General features: G+C 37.5%; 1 protein-coding gene across 1 annotated transcript in view; it reads right to left on the bottom strand.

Annotated features, from left to right (window-relative positions):
- Positions 1 to 788: 788 nt before the first annotated feature.
- znf106a (zinc finger protein 106a) overlaps positions 789 to 17,194 on the bottom strand; it is a 30,751-nt gene continuing 14,345 nt past the window's right edge. Inside the window, exons 6-22 of the mRNA XM_003200378.6 lie at positions 16,686 to 17,085; positions 16,494 to 16,563; positions 16,247 to 16,401; positions 16,105 to 16,165; positions 15,661 to 15,927; positions 14,853 to 15,573; positions 13,573 to 13,619; positions 12,486 to 12,628; positions 11,032 to 11,166; positions 10,338 to 10,454; positions 10,047 to 10,238; positions 9,117 to 9,179; positions 8,912 to 9,031; positions 7,668 to 7,739; positions 7,476 to 7,547; positions 5,879 to 6,025; positions 789 to 4,133 (exon numbers count right to left, since the gene is read on the bottom strand). Of these exons, the coding sequence (XP_003200426.2) occupies positions 4,077 to 4,133; positions 5,879 to 6,025; positions 7,476 to 7,547; positions 7,668 to 7,739; positions 8,912 to 9,031; positions 9,117 to 9,179; positions 10,047 to 10,238; positions 10,338 to 10,454; positions 11,032 to 11,166; positions 12,486 to 12,628; positions 13,573 to 13,619; positions 14,853 to 15,573; positions 15,661 to 15,927; positions 16,105 to 16,165; positions 16,247 to 16,401; positions 16,494 to 16,563; positions 16,686 to 17,085 (2,839 nt within the window). The 3' untranslated portion in view covers positions 789 to 4,076. The remainder of the gene's footprint in view (positions 4,134 to 5,878; positions 6,026 to 7,475; positions 7,548 to 7,667; positions 7,740 to 8,911; positions 9,032 to 9,116; positions 9,180 to 10,046; positions 10,239 to 10,337; positions 10,455 to 11,031; positions 11,167 to 12,485; positions 12,629 to 13,572; positions 13,620 to 14,852; positions 15,574 to 15,660; positions 15,928 to 16,104; positions 16,166 to 16,246; positions 16,402 to 16,493; positions 16,564 to 16,685; positions 17,086 to 17,194) is intronic.

The raw sequence follows: 17,194 nt of genomic DNA on the forward strand, positions 1-17,194 counted from the left end.
AACACACCTGCCTGTAATTATCACGTGGTGTTCAGGTCCTAATTAATTGGTTCAGGTGTGTTTGATATGGGTAGCAACTGAAATCTGCAGGAAGGTAGATTTCCAGGAACAGGATTGAGCACCCCTGCATTAAAGTGTTAGTCCACTCCAAAATCTAAATCCTGCCATCATTTATTGACACATTTAAGCCATTTTTTTTTAAATCTGTTGAACACAAAAGAAGATATTTTTAAAGAAACTTTTTGAAGAAACTGGTAGCCATTGACATCCAGAGTACACTCTTAGAAATGGAAAGGTACATGAGCTGTCACTGGGGTAATACCTTTTCAACAGGTACACATTTGTACTTAAAGGGTCCATATTGGTACCTCAAAAGTATTTATTAGAACCCAAAAATGTTAAGGGGTACACTTTTGCACTTTTCAAGTACTAGTATGTACCCTTGAGGTATTAATATGGACCTTTACAGTACAAATTTGTACCCTTTGAAAAGGAACCACCCCAGTGACAGCTCCCATACCTTTATTTCTGAGAGTGTAGGACAAACAGATATCAAATACTATGGATGTCAATGGAATAAACTGAATTGGCCAAAGTGTATGAGTGTGAAGGCAAGTGCAGCGTTGTGTTGCAGCTAAACGGGCATCTGCTGTATAAAACATACGCTGTTTGTGTTGGACAAACTCAAAATGATTAACGGTGAGTAAATGAGACAGAATTGACAATTTTGGTAAAAAAATCTTCCAATTAAGCCTCATTTCCACTTAAAACAAAAAAGAACACTTATCTTTAGTATGTCTTTTTTATTCCTTTAGTTTCAATAGTTTTTGTGTACAAAACTCCTAGAAAGATTTTAACAGTATTTGAAATGAACAAGTGTGAGAAACTCTGGAACACCAGCTAAGAGGTCAGCTGAAATCTCTCCTCAGCAACACACAACTATAGCAAAAGAGTTGAGATGCATTCAAACAAACAGTACGGTTATTCATATAACTAAACAAAAAGGAGACAAAAAAAAATAAAAAATACTTGATTGACTATATTTGAGGTTAAAAAAGCAACACCGCAGATTTGGAGCGTTGTTAACCTATATAAAACCATCAGAAACCATGTTAGGATATTACAATGTCACCCGATATTTGCTTATGTAGTTTGTTATGCATAGTTAGGCCGGTTTTATTTTGTTTGTGTGTGTGTGTGCATAATACTATAAAAGGAAGGCTGAGGATTATAGGAAGTGAATATGTTCGTAACCACACAAAAACACCTCCAATGTTTCTCACTTCAACAACTTTCATTCGACAGCAAAATAAAGACTTGCTTTCTTGCACTTCCTCCTGCACTTTCAATTAACTACAAATCTTAGCTGCGCACGTGCCACAAAATTCTCTAAACGGTGAAGTAAATAATAAAAACTTCTTCACTATCGAAAAAACAAACGTTCCCATAAAACACATTCATTAATTTCTCTAAGGCGTATGCAAACCAACTGTCATACTTCAGTCTCTGTCAATAGTCACAGCACACTTAATTCAACTGCAGTCTTAGAGTCACGGCACACTCGAATCCTTCTTTTCTTCAATAAAGAGAGCAACCACAGAGAAGCCAAACAAAATATGTCTACTGAGTAGAAGTAACTGCTTAAACCACTCAAGTGACTACATTAAAACAAATAAGTCTAATAGCCAAAAAATAAAATAAAAACGAAACAAAATCACCAGGTGTCTTGACAAAAAAAGCAGAAGTAAAAAGTGGATTGCTTCGCAAGGTATGTAATACCAATAAAACAATGAAAAACAAGACTTTAACTTGCAAAAGAACAAACTGCATCAACACAAAACACCAGAATCTGGTTGATGCCTTAAAAAGGGTTTGAAAAGATATTTCAAATCCAGTCTGAGCATTCACACTCAAACAGCATCCACATTTGATTCTGATTTCACACCACATACGGATGTAATTCAGATCACATGGTGTTTATAAGCCGCACCACAAAGAGGTCTTAAGAATGACGAGGAAATCTCTTTCAAATTCAATAGACCACTCACACTGAAACACAATCCAAATTTGATTCTGATTTCACATCACATATGGATGCAAGTCAGATCACACTGTGTTTGTGAGCTGAAATGTTACCGCACCACAAAGAGGCGTTATGAACGATGAGGAAAAACTCAATATGACCATTCACACTGAAACACAATCCACATTTGATTCTGATTTCACACCAGATATGGGCGTAATTCAGATCACACTGTGTTTCATGTAAGTTTGTAAGCTGAATTGTTACCGCACCACAAAGAGGCGTTATGAACGATGAGGAAAAACTCAATGTGACCATTCACACTGAAGCACAATCCACACTTGATTCTAATTTCACACAAGATGTAGATGCAATTCAGTATTATATGAATTAGTAACCTGCATTCACTAAAACAAAATCTGGTTCATATTCTATGAATAATGAGAAAAAACTATCTGAAATTCTGTTTGACCCTTCACATTAAAACAATGCAGCATGGATTAGGATTTCACACCACATATAAATGTGATCAGAAATACCATTTGAAATCCAGTCTGCGCTTTCACATTAGAACAACTCAGATTCACATTGGGTTGTGTGCAAATTTGTAATCTGCAAGGTTATAAAACAAAAATCAGACTGATGAGAGCAATTATTTCAAATCCAGTCTGACAATTAACACTGAAACACAATCTAGTTTCACTCTGATTGCACAAAACGTATGGATGCAATTCAGGTCACACTGTGCTTTGTGTGAGTGTGCAAGCTGCGTTTTTACCACACTTAAAGGTGTATTACGATTAATGATTAAAAACAAATTAAATATGACCATTCACGTTGAAACAATCTACATCAAATTCGGATTTCACACCACATATGGATTCAGATCACATTGGGTTTCATATGAAATGGTAACCTGCGTTTTTACTTCAACAAATTCTGGTTTATACACTGCGAATAATGAGAAAAACTATTGAAAACCCAATCAGAACCTTTACATTGAAGCACATTTCAGATTTGATTCTGATTTCACACCACAAATAAATGTGATGAGGAAAACGATTCAAAATCCAATCTGACTTTCCATATTAAGACGATTCAGATTCATTCCGATTGGGTTATGTGCGAATTTGTAATCTGGATGGTTATAAAATAAAAGCAGTTTGATGAGAACGATTGTTTCAAATTCAGTCTTACCATTCACATTGAAACACAATCTAAACTGGCACTAAATGCACATCACATATAGATGCATCTCCGGTCACGCTGTTTCAGGTGAGTTTGTTAGCTGCATTACCGCCACACCAAAAGAGGCCCAATGAATGATGAGGAAAAACAAACTAAAATCCCGTCTTACCGTTCACACTGAAACACAATCCACATTTGATTCTAACTTCACAGCACATATAGATGTGACTCAGATCACACTGGCTTTTAACCTGATAAAATCTGGTTGCTCGACATGACAAGCCTTTTAAATCGCACATCAGAGGATCTCTAAACTCCGCACACACAATAGTGAGTGGAAAAACTGCACGTGTTTGCTGAGGGAGCTGCCGCACCTCTATTGCTGTACTGGTACCCAAACGTTTCTCACAGTTTCTCTGTCTTTATTTGGTCAGTAAATCTCAGAGCTGACGATACGGTGTATAATCAGATGAGTGTTTGTCTGATACAGAAATCAATCTGTTTGATCAGAGCAATGCCACATCGGTATAAAAGAATTGAGCATATTTCACACTTCGGATAGAAGTGAAAGAGGAGACGAATGACTTCCTCTCATCAACATACAAACAAAACACATCCTCTTAGAGAGCTTTTTGTTTAAACTTACACGTGAACATCTTACTTGTTTTTCTTTGACATAAAAACAACTTCTCAGATATTAAAATGACCATAGCTGATTAACTTGACATCATCTAAGAGGCAGTTGTTGGTATCTGATGGTTCGTATAAAAATATACCCATGAACAGGGCTCCTCTGGTGAAAATTGAATGACATTCCCAATATGGGAAAAAAAGAGCAGGTTATGTCCGATATTCCTTTGGCCCCTCATGGCTCCATTTTACTGTCGTCCTCAGCATGTTTCTGCATGTGACAATGCACGGCCTACAAACACAACAATCAATTAGTGACCAAAAAAATCAATTAGTGACCAAAAAATCAATTAGTGACCAACATAAAATCCCTAAAACATTATTTTATTTATAGAATTACAAAACAAATCAGCATAGGCCTTCAAAAAACATGTTAGTCAACCACTAATCCTGATTACTTAGCCGCTGGTCACACCGAATGTGTTTTTTGCATTGAGACGCATCATGTGAATATTTTTTAAGGGCTGAAAGCATTTTGCGAGCTGTTTATGCGCCCTGTTGTGCCTTACATTTTTGCCGTTGCGCACTGTGCGCCCGCAGTTGAAAGAAGTCAACTCCGAGTGGAAAACCCGCATTACATAAGTCACGTCTTTTTCATTCTCCAATGAAATGGAAGCAGAGGAAGGGTTTCCGTTGAGGTGACAGCAGTGTTTGTGTTGTCAAAATGATTACAAAGACTCTTAAAAATGAATGAGACACTAATGGTTGCTGTTTTGAGTTATTCAGGGGTTGTATGGCTTCACAAATATTGAATATAACAATATTATTAAGGCCCAATCCCAATTCTACCCCTTAGCCCAGGGGTGGGCAAACTCGGTCCTGGAGGGTCGGTGTCCTGCACAGTTTAGCTCCAACTCTAATCAAACACACCTGCTTATAGATTTCTTGAGATCTTGAAGACACAAATTACCATGTTCAGGTGTGTTTGATTAGTGTTGGAGCTAAACTGTGCAGGACACCGGCTCTCCAGGACCGAGTTTGCCCACCCCTGCCTTAGCCCTTCCCCTTAACCCTCATTTTGCACATTCAAGTGAAAGGATAGGTGTCCCAATTCTCTTTAGCTTGAAGGCGTTGGGCCAAGGGCTAGGGCTAGATACCCCTTCAAACTGAGATTTTTCAGGACCACACTTGGGCAAAAACTATTTCCAGAATGCACCATCAACAACGGCAGCATGGCTGCACACGGAAGCCAAGAGATGCACAAATTAGTATTTTTTTCTCATTATTACGAATTATTACAACAAATAAGCACATTTAATACAATCATGATGGTGTTCGTGTTTTACAGTCATGCTTTAAAAAAAAAATAAAAATTTAAGGAAAAACTGCTAAATTTCACTGTCTATAATCTCCAATAAAATCTCCAGTATAGCAGTCCCACAATATACTGTAACTCGGTGACACTAAAATACCCTGTCAGAAAAGTATAGTGGCTGGAAAAGACCTTTATACAGTGTCTAGTCTTAAGTTAATGTTGGTTTCTTGTGTTTACCTAGATGAATATGGCCACGGTGTAATTGCACAGTTACAAGCTTATTGCCACACTATATCGTTATGATAACATGATATTATTGCCTTCAATGATTTCCTGTAGATAAAAACCCACAAGTAACACAACTGAAATAACTACAGCAGTTATGATCGTCAATCTCATATAAAGCAAGAGATCGCGATGATATATGATGACGTGTGCAGGTGTTGTAGTGCAGTCCCAATTCTTAAGGGTAAATTTTGAAGTCCTTCCCCTTCACACTCGGTTTTAAGGGGAAGAGGTAGGGGTACAAAAATAAAATTGGGATTGGGCCTAAATATTATAACTAACAACAGCAACACTCACGCACAATATGCAGCTGATTTAGTTGTTGTCCAGCTAGAGAAAAAAGCACACGCACTTCTTTTTCTCTTGTCAACAACAGAATGGAAAAGCGTTATCGTTGTGATCAGCCCCTAATTAAGAGTATGGGAACTCTGGCTCACCTCTTTGGAGCTGTTGCGGGTTGTGAAGAAGGAGTCGCAGTTCCTCCAGCGGCATTTGAAGGTCTGCTGTGCTGGGCTGGTGTGATCGTTCAGCAGGTGCTGCTGCAGGTGCTCCATCACCCCGAAGATGAGAGTACAGCCATGCCACTGTTAAGAGTCATGCAGATTATTAACTGGTATCAGGAATTGTGCTGTCTGACTGTAAAGGCCTCAGTATACTTCACACTAAGTTATTTTCATTCTTCGTTTAAGGGCAAAAAGAAGTTGGAAACGGCTGAGGTGTGACGTTATACTGTTTTTAAACACTCACGTTGATCGCATGTAACCATAATCACAATATATGATAGAGATGATATATGATACAAATGATAGTGGTCCTAAAAAACACTGTGACAGTCCAGTAATTATCTTGTATGAAAAGTAGAATCTTGAGGTGGTCATTGACCGTACACTGAATTGGAAAGCCCACACTGACTACAGCTCAAAATTTCTACAAAAACTATATATTTTTCAGAAGACTCAAACTGATTGGTGTAAGTAAAAGAATCATGTTGCTGTTTTATCATGCAGTTTTTGGAAGTTTACTAAATTATGGTATGCAGGCTTGGTATGGCAGTCTGTCAGTTTAATCAAAAACACAACTTGCACGTCTTGTTAAAATTGCCATGAAAGTGATTGGTGTAAGAGCGTATACATCACTTCAGTCAACCTAAGTTTGTTGGTTTTTAGAAATAAACAAGTTATAGCAAATGATCCAAATCATGTTTTATTTTCAATGTATGAAGTACTGCCATCAGAAAAGCAATAGAGTATAGAGTTCCTTTGTGTAAAAGTAATTGTTACAAGAAGTTATTTATACCAATGTCCATTAGATATCAATTTAAAAGGTAAATTACCTTGAAGGTCTTTTAAATCTTATTGGTGTGGGTAAATGTTACATGTTATTTGTCTAAGACAAATGTGCTAATTAAGTCCAAGATAAATTTCCTGAAAAGGATAATAAAGTACAACTCAACTCAATAATGGTGGCTGAGAGAGAAGAACGGTTTCATGATTGTTTGGCTGGGAGCCTTCTGCTGCACATCACATCTTCTTTTATTCGTTGTGGACAGACACCGCATAGCCCACTGTGTGCAAACTCACAGAAAAGATGTGGTGCAAGAGGGTTTGCTTTACGTTTGTTTTGACCCACTCCAAATCTTTAAAATCTCTCTATGAGCAATCGTACAGGTGCGGATACATCTGTACCAGCTCTGCAACCTGACTCCCCAGTGCATTTGTGTCTAGTAATGTTATTTTGGATGCTGTTCGCTCTGACCTGCATGAAATGATTCAAGGGGAAGAAAAAGCAAGTAAAAAAAAAAGGCTGAGATCCAGAACAAACCCAATGATTGTGTAATCCCCATGGCCCAATGGTAGCGCAAAGGTGTTTAGAAGCCAAAACTAATTCCCTCAGAAGTCTGCTTTGGTGAGCAGAAACAAACTCGAAAATAACTTATTTTTGGGCACTTTTGTTTGAAATTACGTTGTTATTTGTTGTCATTTGAAGTATACCAGGGTCCTAATACATTCAGATGTCATGAGCTCAGAGTCTTACCCAGCAGCGGTGGTTCTGAATCAGGTTCAGTCTGACAGCTTTTACGCTCCCGTCATAGCAGCCTGTGTAGATCTGCAACAGACAAGTAGACGTCACCTCATTTTTATAAACATTTATTTAGTTATTAAATGTCTGTAAATCTGTATGGCAAGTTATCCGATCTCAGTAGGCTGTTTTTAAAGATGTGCTCACCATGCTCTTGTGGATCACCATGCACATCACCATGTCTGAATGTCCTCCATAGACTTGAAGTCTGTCATGGGACTGGAACCACCAGAAAATGTGGTCAATATTATAAAAAGTTCATAGCGAAAACAAATATACATCCAATGTAATTCAACTATACAGTGATTCTCACCAAACCAGACGAAAATCAACCATTTAATTCAACAAAAAATTGCATTTAAATCACAAAAATATGGAGTAGCAGCTTTTGTCATGATTTTAGTCAAATAAATATGTTCCTCAGAAGTACCAGTGTGATTCTACCATTGTTTATATAATTTATATTGTATATACCATTTATTTGCTATTAGTGATAATAAGAGTTTGATAGTTTCTCATTCCTGATGAAATTAAATTAAATTATTAAATGAGGCAAAGAATGTAACTTTGTTTGTTTTAAATAATAATAATAATAATAATAATAATAATAATAATAATAATAATAATAATAATAATAATAATAATAACAGTTCACCACTGATACACTGTAAGACCTAAAATATCATGTTATTGTATTAGTCGAAAATAACAGTAATATTAAAAATGACCATCAGGGTTTAATATAGTAATGAATCAAGTTTAAAATGTGCTTAATTAAGCTGAAAAAAAAAAAACAGGTACATACACGCATAATACACGCACGCACGCATGCACGCACGCACGCACGCACACACACACGCGCACACACACACACACACACACACAAACAAACAAACAAACAAACACACACACACACACACACACACACACACACACACAGTTAAATGATGACATTAAAAATATTTGACTACATATTTTTCAAGACACTTTTATAAAGCTTAAAGTGACATTTAAAGGCTTAACTAGCTTAATTAGGTTAACTAGGCAGGTTAGGGTAATTAGGCAAGTTATTGTATACCAATGGTTTGTTCTGTAGGCTATCGAAAAAAATATAGCTTAAAGTGGCTAATAATATTGACCTTAAAATGGTGTCTTAAAAAGTAAAAACTGTTTTTATTCTAGCCAAAATAAAACAAACAAGACTTTCTCCAGAAGAAAAATATTATCAGACATACTGTGAAAATTTCCCTGCTCTGTTAAACATCATTTAGGAAATATTTAAAAAAGAAAAAAAATTCAAAGGGAGGCTAATAATAATTAATTAAATTAACAAAAGTGTATTTTGTGCCTATGGTCAAGCTGATAGTTATCATTAAATATGTCATTTATACCTGGAGCTCGTACACGCGGACCAGTTTGTCAAGACATGCGGTGACCATCACCTTTCCCAGTATGGCCACCACAGTAACTGCATGACTGTGGCCCTTATAGATCCTCACCAGTTCTCCTGTCTGCAGATCCAGAGGCATAAAAATGAATAAGCATACGAGATACAATACAATATATATATATGTGACTGACACTTGATGTACTCACGTGAATGTTGTGTGCATGTACAGACTGGTCACTCGAGCCACTGAACACCAAATCATTCACCACCTGCAGAGAAGCAAAAGATGAAGCTTAGCATCTTCTAAAAGTCCTTTGAATCCAATTGAAATCAAACTATATGATGTTTATTTTGCTAGCGTTTGTTTATAGTTTACTTCAGGTGAACAATCTGCGTAAAAACGTTTCTTTTGGTAGTCTTCAATCAAAGTTTGACCATTTTCTTTCTGAGTGTTAAGCGGTGGTCCTTCTCCATTAATGTTAGCTTTCTTTAGGCCATTCTTTACCGTTAGTTTGCTATAAGGTAATGATGTGCGATAAGAAAGGCCCATTTTTTAGACGTACATCTTTAAAGCCTGTTCATAACTATCATAAGACAATTTTGGAACCACTTTATGAAGGTTTTTTAACTTGGGAGATTGTAAACATTAACAGCCACATTGAAAGTCCCTGGACCATTGCAGTCTATGGAGGATGAGGGAGCTCTCCGAGTTCATCTAAAACACCTTAATTTGTGTTCTGAAGATGAACGAGGGTCTCAGAGGTCTGGAATAACATGAGGGTGCGTAATTACCAGAATTTTCAATTTTGGCTGAACTAAAACTTTAATGAAAGAGTAGTTTGGCTACATAGATTCAAATAGGCTGCAAAAAATGGTTTCAAATAATATTAGGGTCAGCACTTTTAATTTAAATAGGTATTCCTTTAAACTGGTGTTGTCACAATTAGTTTCATGAAAATCATGATATTTAAACTTAGTGTATAGACAGTTAATATATACATTTCAAATTCATATATATATATATATATATATATATATATAAATATATATGTGTATGTATGTACAAATATTCATGTCTCAAAGCAACAGGAAAACAGGAACAGTTTTCAACAGGAAAAGTATAATCGGCCACAAACCTTCATGCAAAGCACCGTTTTGGTGTGTCCCTCCAGTGTTCGCAGCAGCAGGCCACTCTTGGCATCTCGAACGCTGATGGTGGTGTCATAAGAGCCCACCAGCAGGATGCGCCGAGCTCCTTCCTGGGCTGTTGCTAGACAACTTACTGCCCGCGGGCCGTGACACTCAAACACATCCAGCTGCTTATTGTTCTGCAGGAGAAGAGAGAAAAGTTGACCACAAAAGCAAGACACACAACAGGATGTCGGCTTTTCTTTTCTAAATCAAGCTTATATGAGAACACTTCATACCCGAAGACTGAGAGTGATCACTGAGCCATTGGCCAGACCGATGTACAGAATTTTCCAGCGATTATGAAGACAGAGCACTCGATCTGGCAGAGACAGCTGCTCCACACACTCTTTGGTCTGAGGAGAAATTAGAAATGCTAGTCATACTTGCAATCTTATGGGAAGGCATGATTAGATTGAAACTTTTTTTTTAAATAATTAAAGTAAAGCTGAAATAAAATACGAGATAAAGAGAGTTTTGAGCTTGCCATACTAGCTTTTTTGGCTATTTCATTATAAAACAGATCAAATGTTTATTACTTATAAATAACTTACAATTTTAATAATGCTTTTCTATAATAAAAAGCTTTATAATTATTATAAAAATAAAAAACATCAACAGTGAATAATACATAGGACAAAATCTAAAAAAGTTTCTTAATTTATTTTCATTAAAGTTCTACCATTTTTGAAGGATTGAAATAATTTATGAATGACTGTTTAACGTTAATAAAAATAGTAAAATTTCATTTCAAATTAGAAGCTGGCTTGTTTTTCTAAAGTAGTGTAAATGACAAAAAAAAACACGCATGATCATCAGAAATCATTCAGAAAATGCATCATTCAGAAAATTTCACGTTCCATGGAAGAAATAAAATTATGTAGTTAGAAGCAGCATAAACGCTGACAGTGCTTTTGTATGTGAATTAAGCACCTTGAGGCTGTAACAGCGGATGGTCTGGTCACTTGATCCAGAGTACAGGCGTTGCTGCAGGCCTCCACCACATGACACCAACAAGCAATTCACTTTACTGCTGTGTCCTTCAAACACAGCCACACACTTCCGGGTCTGAAACAACAATGAAGTGACATTTCTAGAAACCTGCTTCTAAACTACATTCATAGATTATTTTCATGTGTAAATAGATTCATTTAAAGGGTCATGAACTGAGAAATTTAAATTCCCTTGATCTACTGATCTATAAGAGGTCAATGGACTACAAAACATCCTGTTAGCCTACATCCTGAGGTTACTCTCCTACAAAACATCCAGAAGTTTCAAAACTCTACACTTTCTAAATCCGCCTCATATAGTTGGATTTTTAGAAAGATTAAAACTAAAAGATAATGTTTGAGCCAATGATATTGGATCCATCATGTTGTCCAACATTTCTTTTATGTTCATTATTGTTTTGTTATTACAGATTATTTGATATGTATTAAGTACCATGCATTTTTAACCTAAATCACAGTACAAATCAAAGTGCTGTCCATTCGATCCTTTTAAAACTGTCAGCCAATAATACCACTTACACACTTAACAGCATAGTAAATGTATGTAGTGTTGTCCCAAATGGAGCACTAATGTTTTTTTACTAAGTGGAAATTCAAACCGTTTCCCTGATGATGTTTGACGGTTGCCAATTAGTAAAATTAATTCTAAAAGTACCAAGTAATACCTGCCATGAGTATAACCGATACTCCATCGGGAGGCGCAATGATCACTCTCATATGAGAATTTCGCTTTCACAATCCAAAATAAATAAAGTTGTCCAACATGTGCGGCCGATAGCTCCGCCCCTTCCGCTTCATGAACAAAGCAGCGGTCCTTTAGTATGTGAAGTGTCCATCATTCCACACTTCATTTTACTGGTCAAATGAGTGCATCATCCGGGTAATTAAAGTGCACTTATTATTTTTTTGAGTTTTCAGTGTGAACGCACTAATTACACGATTTATAACACAAAATATTACAAAAGTATGTGATTTGGGACACGCCTAAGAACACTAGTTGTACTGTCCACGCATTTAAGGCACCTGCCGGGGCGCAGCTAGAGGCCGGGGGGTGAGGATAATCAAGATATGATGACTCTAAAACCAAAACCACTATCAGCAATCCTTCTCCCCTGCGATATTCACTTTCGTCAGCGAGCCCTCCCCCTTCACTTTCATCCACTGTGGATAAACAGCGAAACCGCATGTTCACTGTGGACAGGGTCTAAATTTTAATGATTATTATCGTTTCTACTATAACTGGAACTCTTGAAACAGTACAAAATAAATTAAAAAAAGGAAGTTGATGACCCCTTTAAAACTGCAACTTTCAGACAATTTTTACAACTTTTAGCCCCTCACTGGACAAAAATACAACATGTGTGAAGCTCTTACAATCAGGCTGAATGCGCGTATAGTGCGGTCCCCTGAACAAGTATACAGCAGTCCATTATGAATATGCATTCCATTCACAGCCTCTTGATGGCCTTCAAAGTCTCCTTCTGTCGGAAGCTCCTCCTCCCCGGGATCTGACATATCTGACAAAACACACACACACACACACACACACACACACACACACACACACACACACACACACACACACACAAAGATATCAGTTATTTAGTGAAATATTAACACTACCAAAGACATGTTGGTCTCTACAGATATATTTTGACATATGAGCTGCTATATACCTATGTAGCAAACAGAGCACAATATAAAGCTGTGTGTAAAATTTACTTTGATTAAAACGTGTCACTGACTTCAAATTGTAAATGTGGCTTCAAAATTAGTATTTCACTCGAAAGTATGTTTAACTTTATACACTTTTGTGAAAGTTTAACCATGGAGAAACCAGTCCTGGCAATTGAGACTCTGTGCATAACCTGGCACAATTCTCAGGGCTGTTAACCCAGCAGTCTATCTCACAGGCACAGGTTAAGTATAAAACTAAGCGGCACTAAGAATACCTTGCCTTAAAAAGTAATTTGGGGACTTGAACTATTTTTGTATGCAGATCGTGTGAGTATTCTAATTTGGTCATTCTGCTATGACTGCACAGCGAGCAAGGAACGACACAGATTTAATGTAATGACTGCTACAAGTTAAAAAGATATAAATAGCGAATTGTATGCAACATACATTGTATATTTAAGAGAAGACGAGTTTAGCTGAGATAAACAGTATTAATGATACACTTGTTTTAGCATCCATATGAAGGTGCTGTCATTACAGGTAGTTACAGGAACAGACAAAACAGTTTTTGTCTATACCAGTTTTTCTTACCAGATCTCTTATCAGTGTAAACTTACGTCACTGTAGTTCTTATTTTGGTGGGCTAGACTTAAGTACAGAAGCTGGAGCTAGTTTATGGTATTCCTAAAACTTAAATCATTCCAAAGTTCCTGGGTGGAAAGAAATGGGTTTTACTTCAATAGTTCTAGGAACTGTCTTTCCCATCTAACAGCATATAACATACCTGAAGGTACTTTGGACTCCAACATCGCTGAGGCTGACTTCTTTTCACTGCAAAAATAAATGAAAGCAATATTTTAATAGGTTAATTAAAAAAAATTCAATAGCAGTGGACAGAATCAAGGTGCACGGAGGTCATGCAGACACCAAACCAGAATATCTGTAAGCGAACATGATTTTACGAAGCTTTATTTGTCTGTGTAGTCTTTCCAATCACCACTCATTTTCCCTCCTACCATCTTCAAAAATCCAACATCTGAATATGTGCAAAACACTATCTTTTGTTTTTCCAATTCTTTTTTTTTACTTTATAGATCTTACAGATGAAAAAGGAAAGTCCCACATTCGTTGTTAATCTATTAGGGTGTTCATTTTAAAAGAATCAATTTACGATGAGTCTGATTAACTTTGTTCACTGTGCTAAAATCGACACTAGGAAACTAGGATACTACAGTATTAAATACTATTATTTAACTTATTTTCATAGGTACACATTATACAATACCAATATATTTCTCATTTACTGTAAACCCGAAGTTACTGTAAGAATCTTCATTTGGGTAATTTTAATATTCATTCTCATTTCCAATAATTACTTTAAGACAAGGGTATCCAAGGGTATCCTGTCGAGCAGGAGAGTTCAAACCTGCACCCATACCCCTAAATAGTGCACATTATAAGTGAGCAGTTATTTTTAATGGTGTCCAAAGATTTAAGTTGCGTCCCGAAAGGTACACTAACAAACTATGCACTTATTCACAAATGCAAACCATTTCGCAGGCGAAATTTAACGGTTGCCAGATTAGTCAAATAAATGACCAAAGTACTAAGCAGTTCTTGTCAGCAGTTCTGGATTCACAATGGAGAAAAGACACCCTCACTTATGTAATAGAATTTTGGTTGCACATTCCAAAATAAATAAATCTAACCCAAGCGCCACATAGCCCCTTCCAGGGGTCCATTACTGTAATTACAGTAGGGTGTCCCACTCATCATTTTTACTTTCAGTAATGTCTTTGCGAGTGGCCCCTTTGTCTTTTATGTACCCTACACGCTCGTTATGTACCTACACACTTCTAACAATCAAAGCTGCTTCAAAAGCATGGTTTCAATGGAAGACAGACTAGGGGTGCCATTTGGGACTGGACCTAGAAACCTCCATGGCTTTGTGGTTGGCAGGAGTTTCAACTGAAGCAAGTGGTCCTTCAAGAGTAGTATTGGATACCCTTGCTGTAATGTGTTAAGAATGCGTAAAAATCAGTCCAAATAGTGCATCAGACTTACCTTTCAATAGCCTTGACTATACTTCTAGTGCCAATTTCACTAGTGGAGGTGACCTCATTACAGGCAAGATTTTGTGGATCTGTTATCGCTTGATTTTCTATTTTGTGCATAGTGGCTGGCTCCTTGGCTGCCTTTTCAGGCATCTCCTCTGGGTCTGAAGAATCTAAATTGACAAAATCAGTGGGCACAGGGGGGGGAAGCTCTACAATCTCCAGATCAGATGAATCAGAATTGGCTTCATTCAACGGTGGTTTGGCGAGCTTTATTCCCTGTGGTTGTGGCTTTGAAGCTTCAGTCACTACCATCTCCTCATTCTTATCCTTCTTCTCTGGTGTTGGGGGAGAGGTGAGGAGATCACTGGATCGCCGATGAGATCGGTACTTGCGGATTGGTCGAAGAGCAGGCTGCTCTAAATCAAGCTCAGATTCACTGATTTCAGGCTGCTCATTCCCCTTGGCTTTCTTAAGGCACTTTCTTTTTTTTAGCTTTCGAACACGCTTAACTGGATTGCTTTCAGAGAGGTTAGAGGGAGACAGTGGCTTGGGAGAGAGGGATGCAGACATGAGTGGGGAAGAAGGGTTGGCTAACCCATCTTGAGAGCTTTGACAAACTTCTTTGACGGGCGATGGCTTTAATCTGTGATCTAATGTAGAGGTCTCGAAAGCTTTGCTTATGGCATCCTGTGAAGTGTCCATCCTACTGTTGTTCCTGGTGGTAGTTTCTATTTTAAATGAAGAATAAACTGTCATTTAATCAATGCTGTTAGCAATACTACTTTTAAAACTGCCATTCTGTGATTGGAACTTACCTGTTTGACATGCTGCAAACGTCATTTGGACAGAAGCGGTGCTTTGAGCTCCTGGGTTGGGGGAGATGACAAGGTTATGCTCCGAAATGGGCTTACATGGTGAAACAGGCTCCTGTTTAACAGTAACAGGCTGGGAAGAGCTTGAGGTGGTTGAATGGGGATCTGAGGATTGATGAACAGAGTTGTCAGTGATCTGAGAAACTTGTGTTGATGAAGTGTTCAAGCTCTCCTCACAGCTCCTGTGTCTTTCTTTTGGCTCAAATTCACCTGAAAGAGAGTACCGAAGAGTACAGAGACTACAGTTAGCGTCTATATGTATTTAAATATGATCCATACTGTAAATTTCCAATAAACAATATTTACATGCCAATTGTATAGCATGAACTCCATGAAAGGTAAGTTATTATACATCATTACAAGATTATTGCTTTTTTGCTAGTGTACCTTGCATTCCTTGAAGAATTTCAATGCGCTCAGTTCTCAGAGAGTTCATCTCACTGGTTACCTGTAAAAATATATTTATATTTACGTTACAGCCCTGCCAGAGTTTGATAAAACTGAATACATTGTTGTTGTTTAGTCTTACCTGCTGTTTCACCATCAGAAGACGTTGTACTTCCAAGTAGGCAGCTTGCAAGGCAGCACGTGCCTGAATAAGACTATTATCTACTGCCTGAAGAGAGTTGTTCAGCTCCTCCTCACGGAGAGACACAGCTAACAACTGATCCACTTGACAACGCTCTGCAAACCACAATACATATCAGCATAAAAATACCCCCCAAAATGGAAATATCAGTTTTGTTTACATAATAGCATTAACTTGTTTCCTGTACCTTTCTTGGCCTTAATTTTTTGCCTCTTGTTTTTCCGGTCTTCATTAGGAATCTCTGGAGATACAACATCCTATGCAAAAAACCCAATTAGACACAACTATGTAGCTAGACTTTATTAAGATTTTTAGCGTCAAAGCTATTGTAATTTAAAATATGCAAAGCATAATCCGCAATGGAAAGTATGATGCTTACCCCACGAGCTCTGCGTTTCTTCCCAGCTCCTTGCGTATCAATCAGTTCAGTGTCTGATGCACAGTCAACATCTATTTCAACATCCTCAACACCCTTGGCATGCCCTTTTGAACTCTGGAACTCCAGATGACCTTGGGACTCCTGCAACTCTTCTCTCTTTGCTGGCTGTGAGGATCCACAAGCAGAAGAGTCTCGCAGTGGTACGACAGCATTGAGGAGGGAGCTGGAGCCAGCAGGGCTATCCTTGACCACATTACTTTCAGACAAGCTACGCTTGCGGGTAGGCACTTGACTGGAGTCAAACAGAGAGTCCCAATGAAAGCCCTCAGATAGAGGTACATCATCTTCATCCATCTGGTTAAGACCCTCAGGTTCACAGGGCACCATTTCTATACCAAATCTAACAATATCCAGAACAAATACAGAGTTAGGGTAAGAATAAAGAGATATATAAAATGTTAACTGCATCTCAGTCTTGAAACATTTCATGATTATAAACAGCAAAAAAC

Source organism: Danio rerio, chromosome 17 (genome assembly GCF_049306965.1).
Source record: "Danio rerio strain Tuebingen ecotype United States chromosome 17, GRCz12tu, whole genome shotgun sequence".
In the NCBI taxonomy this organism is placed as follows: domain Eukaryota; kingdom Metazoa; phylum Chordata; class Actinopteri; order Cypriniformes; family Danionidae; genus Danio; species Danio rerio.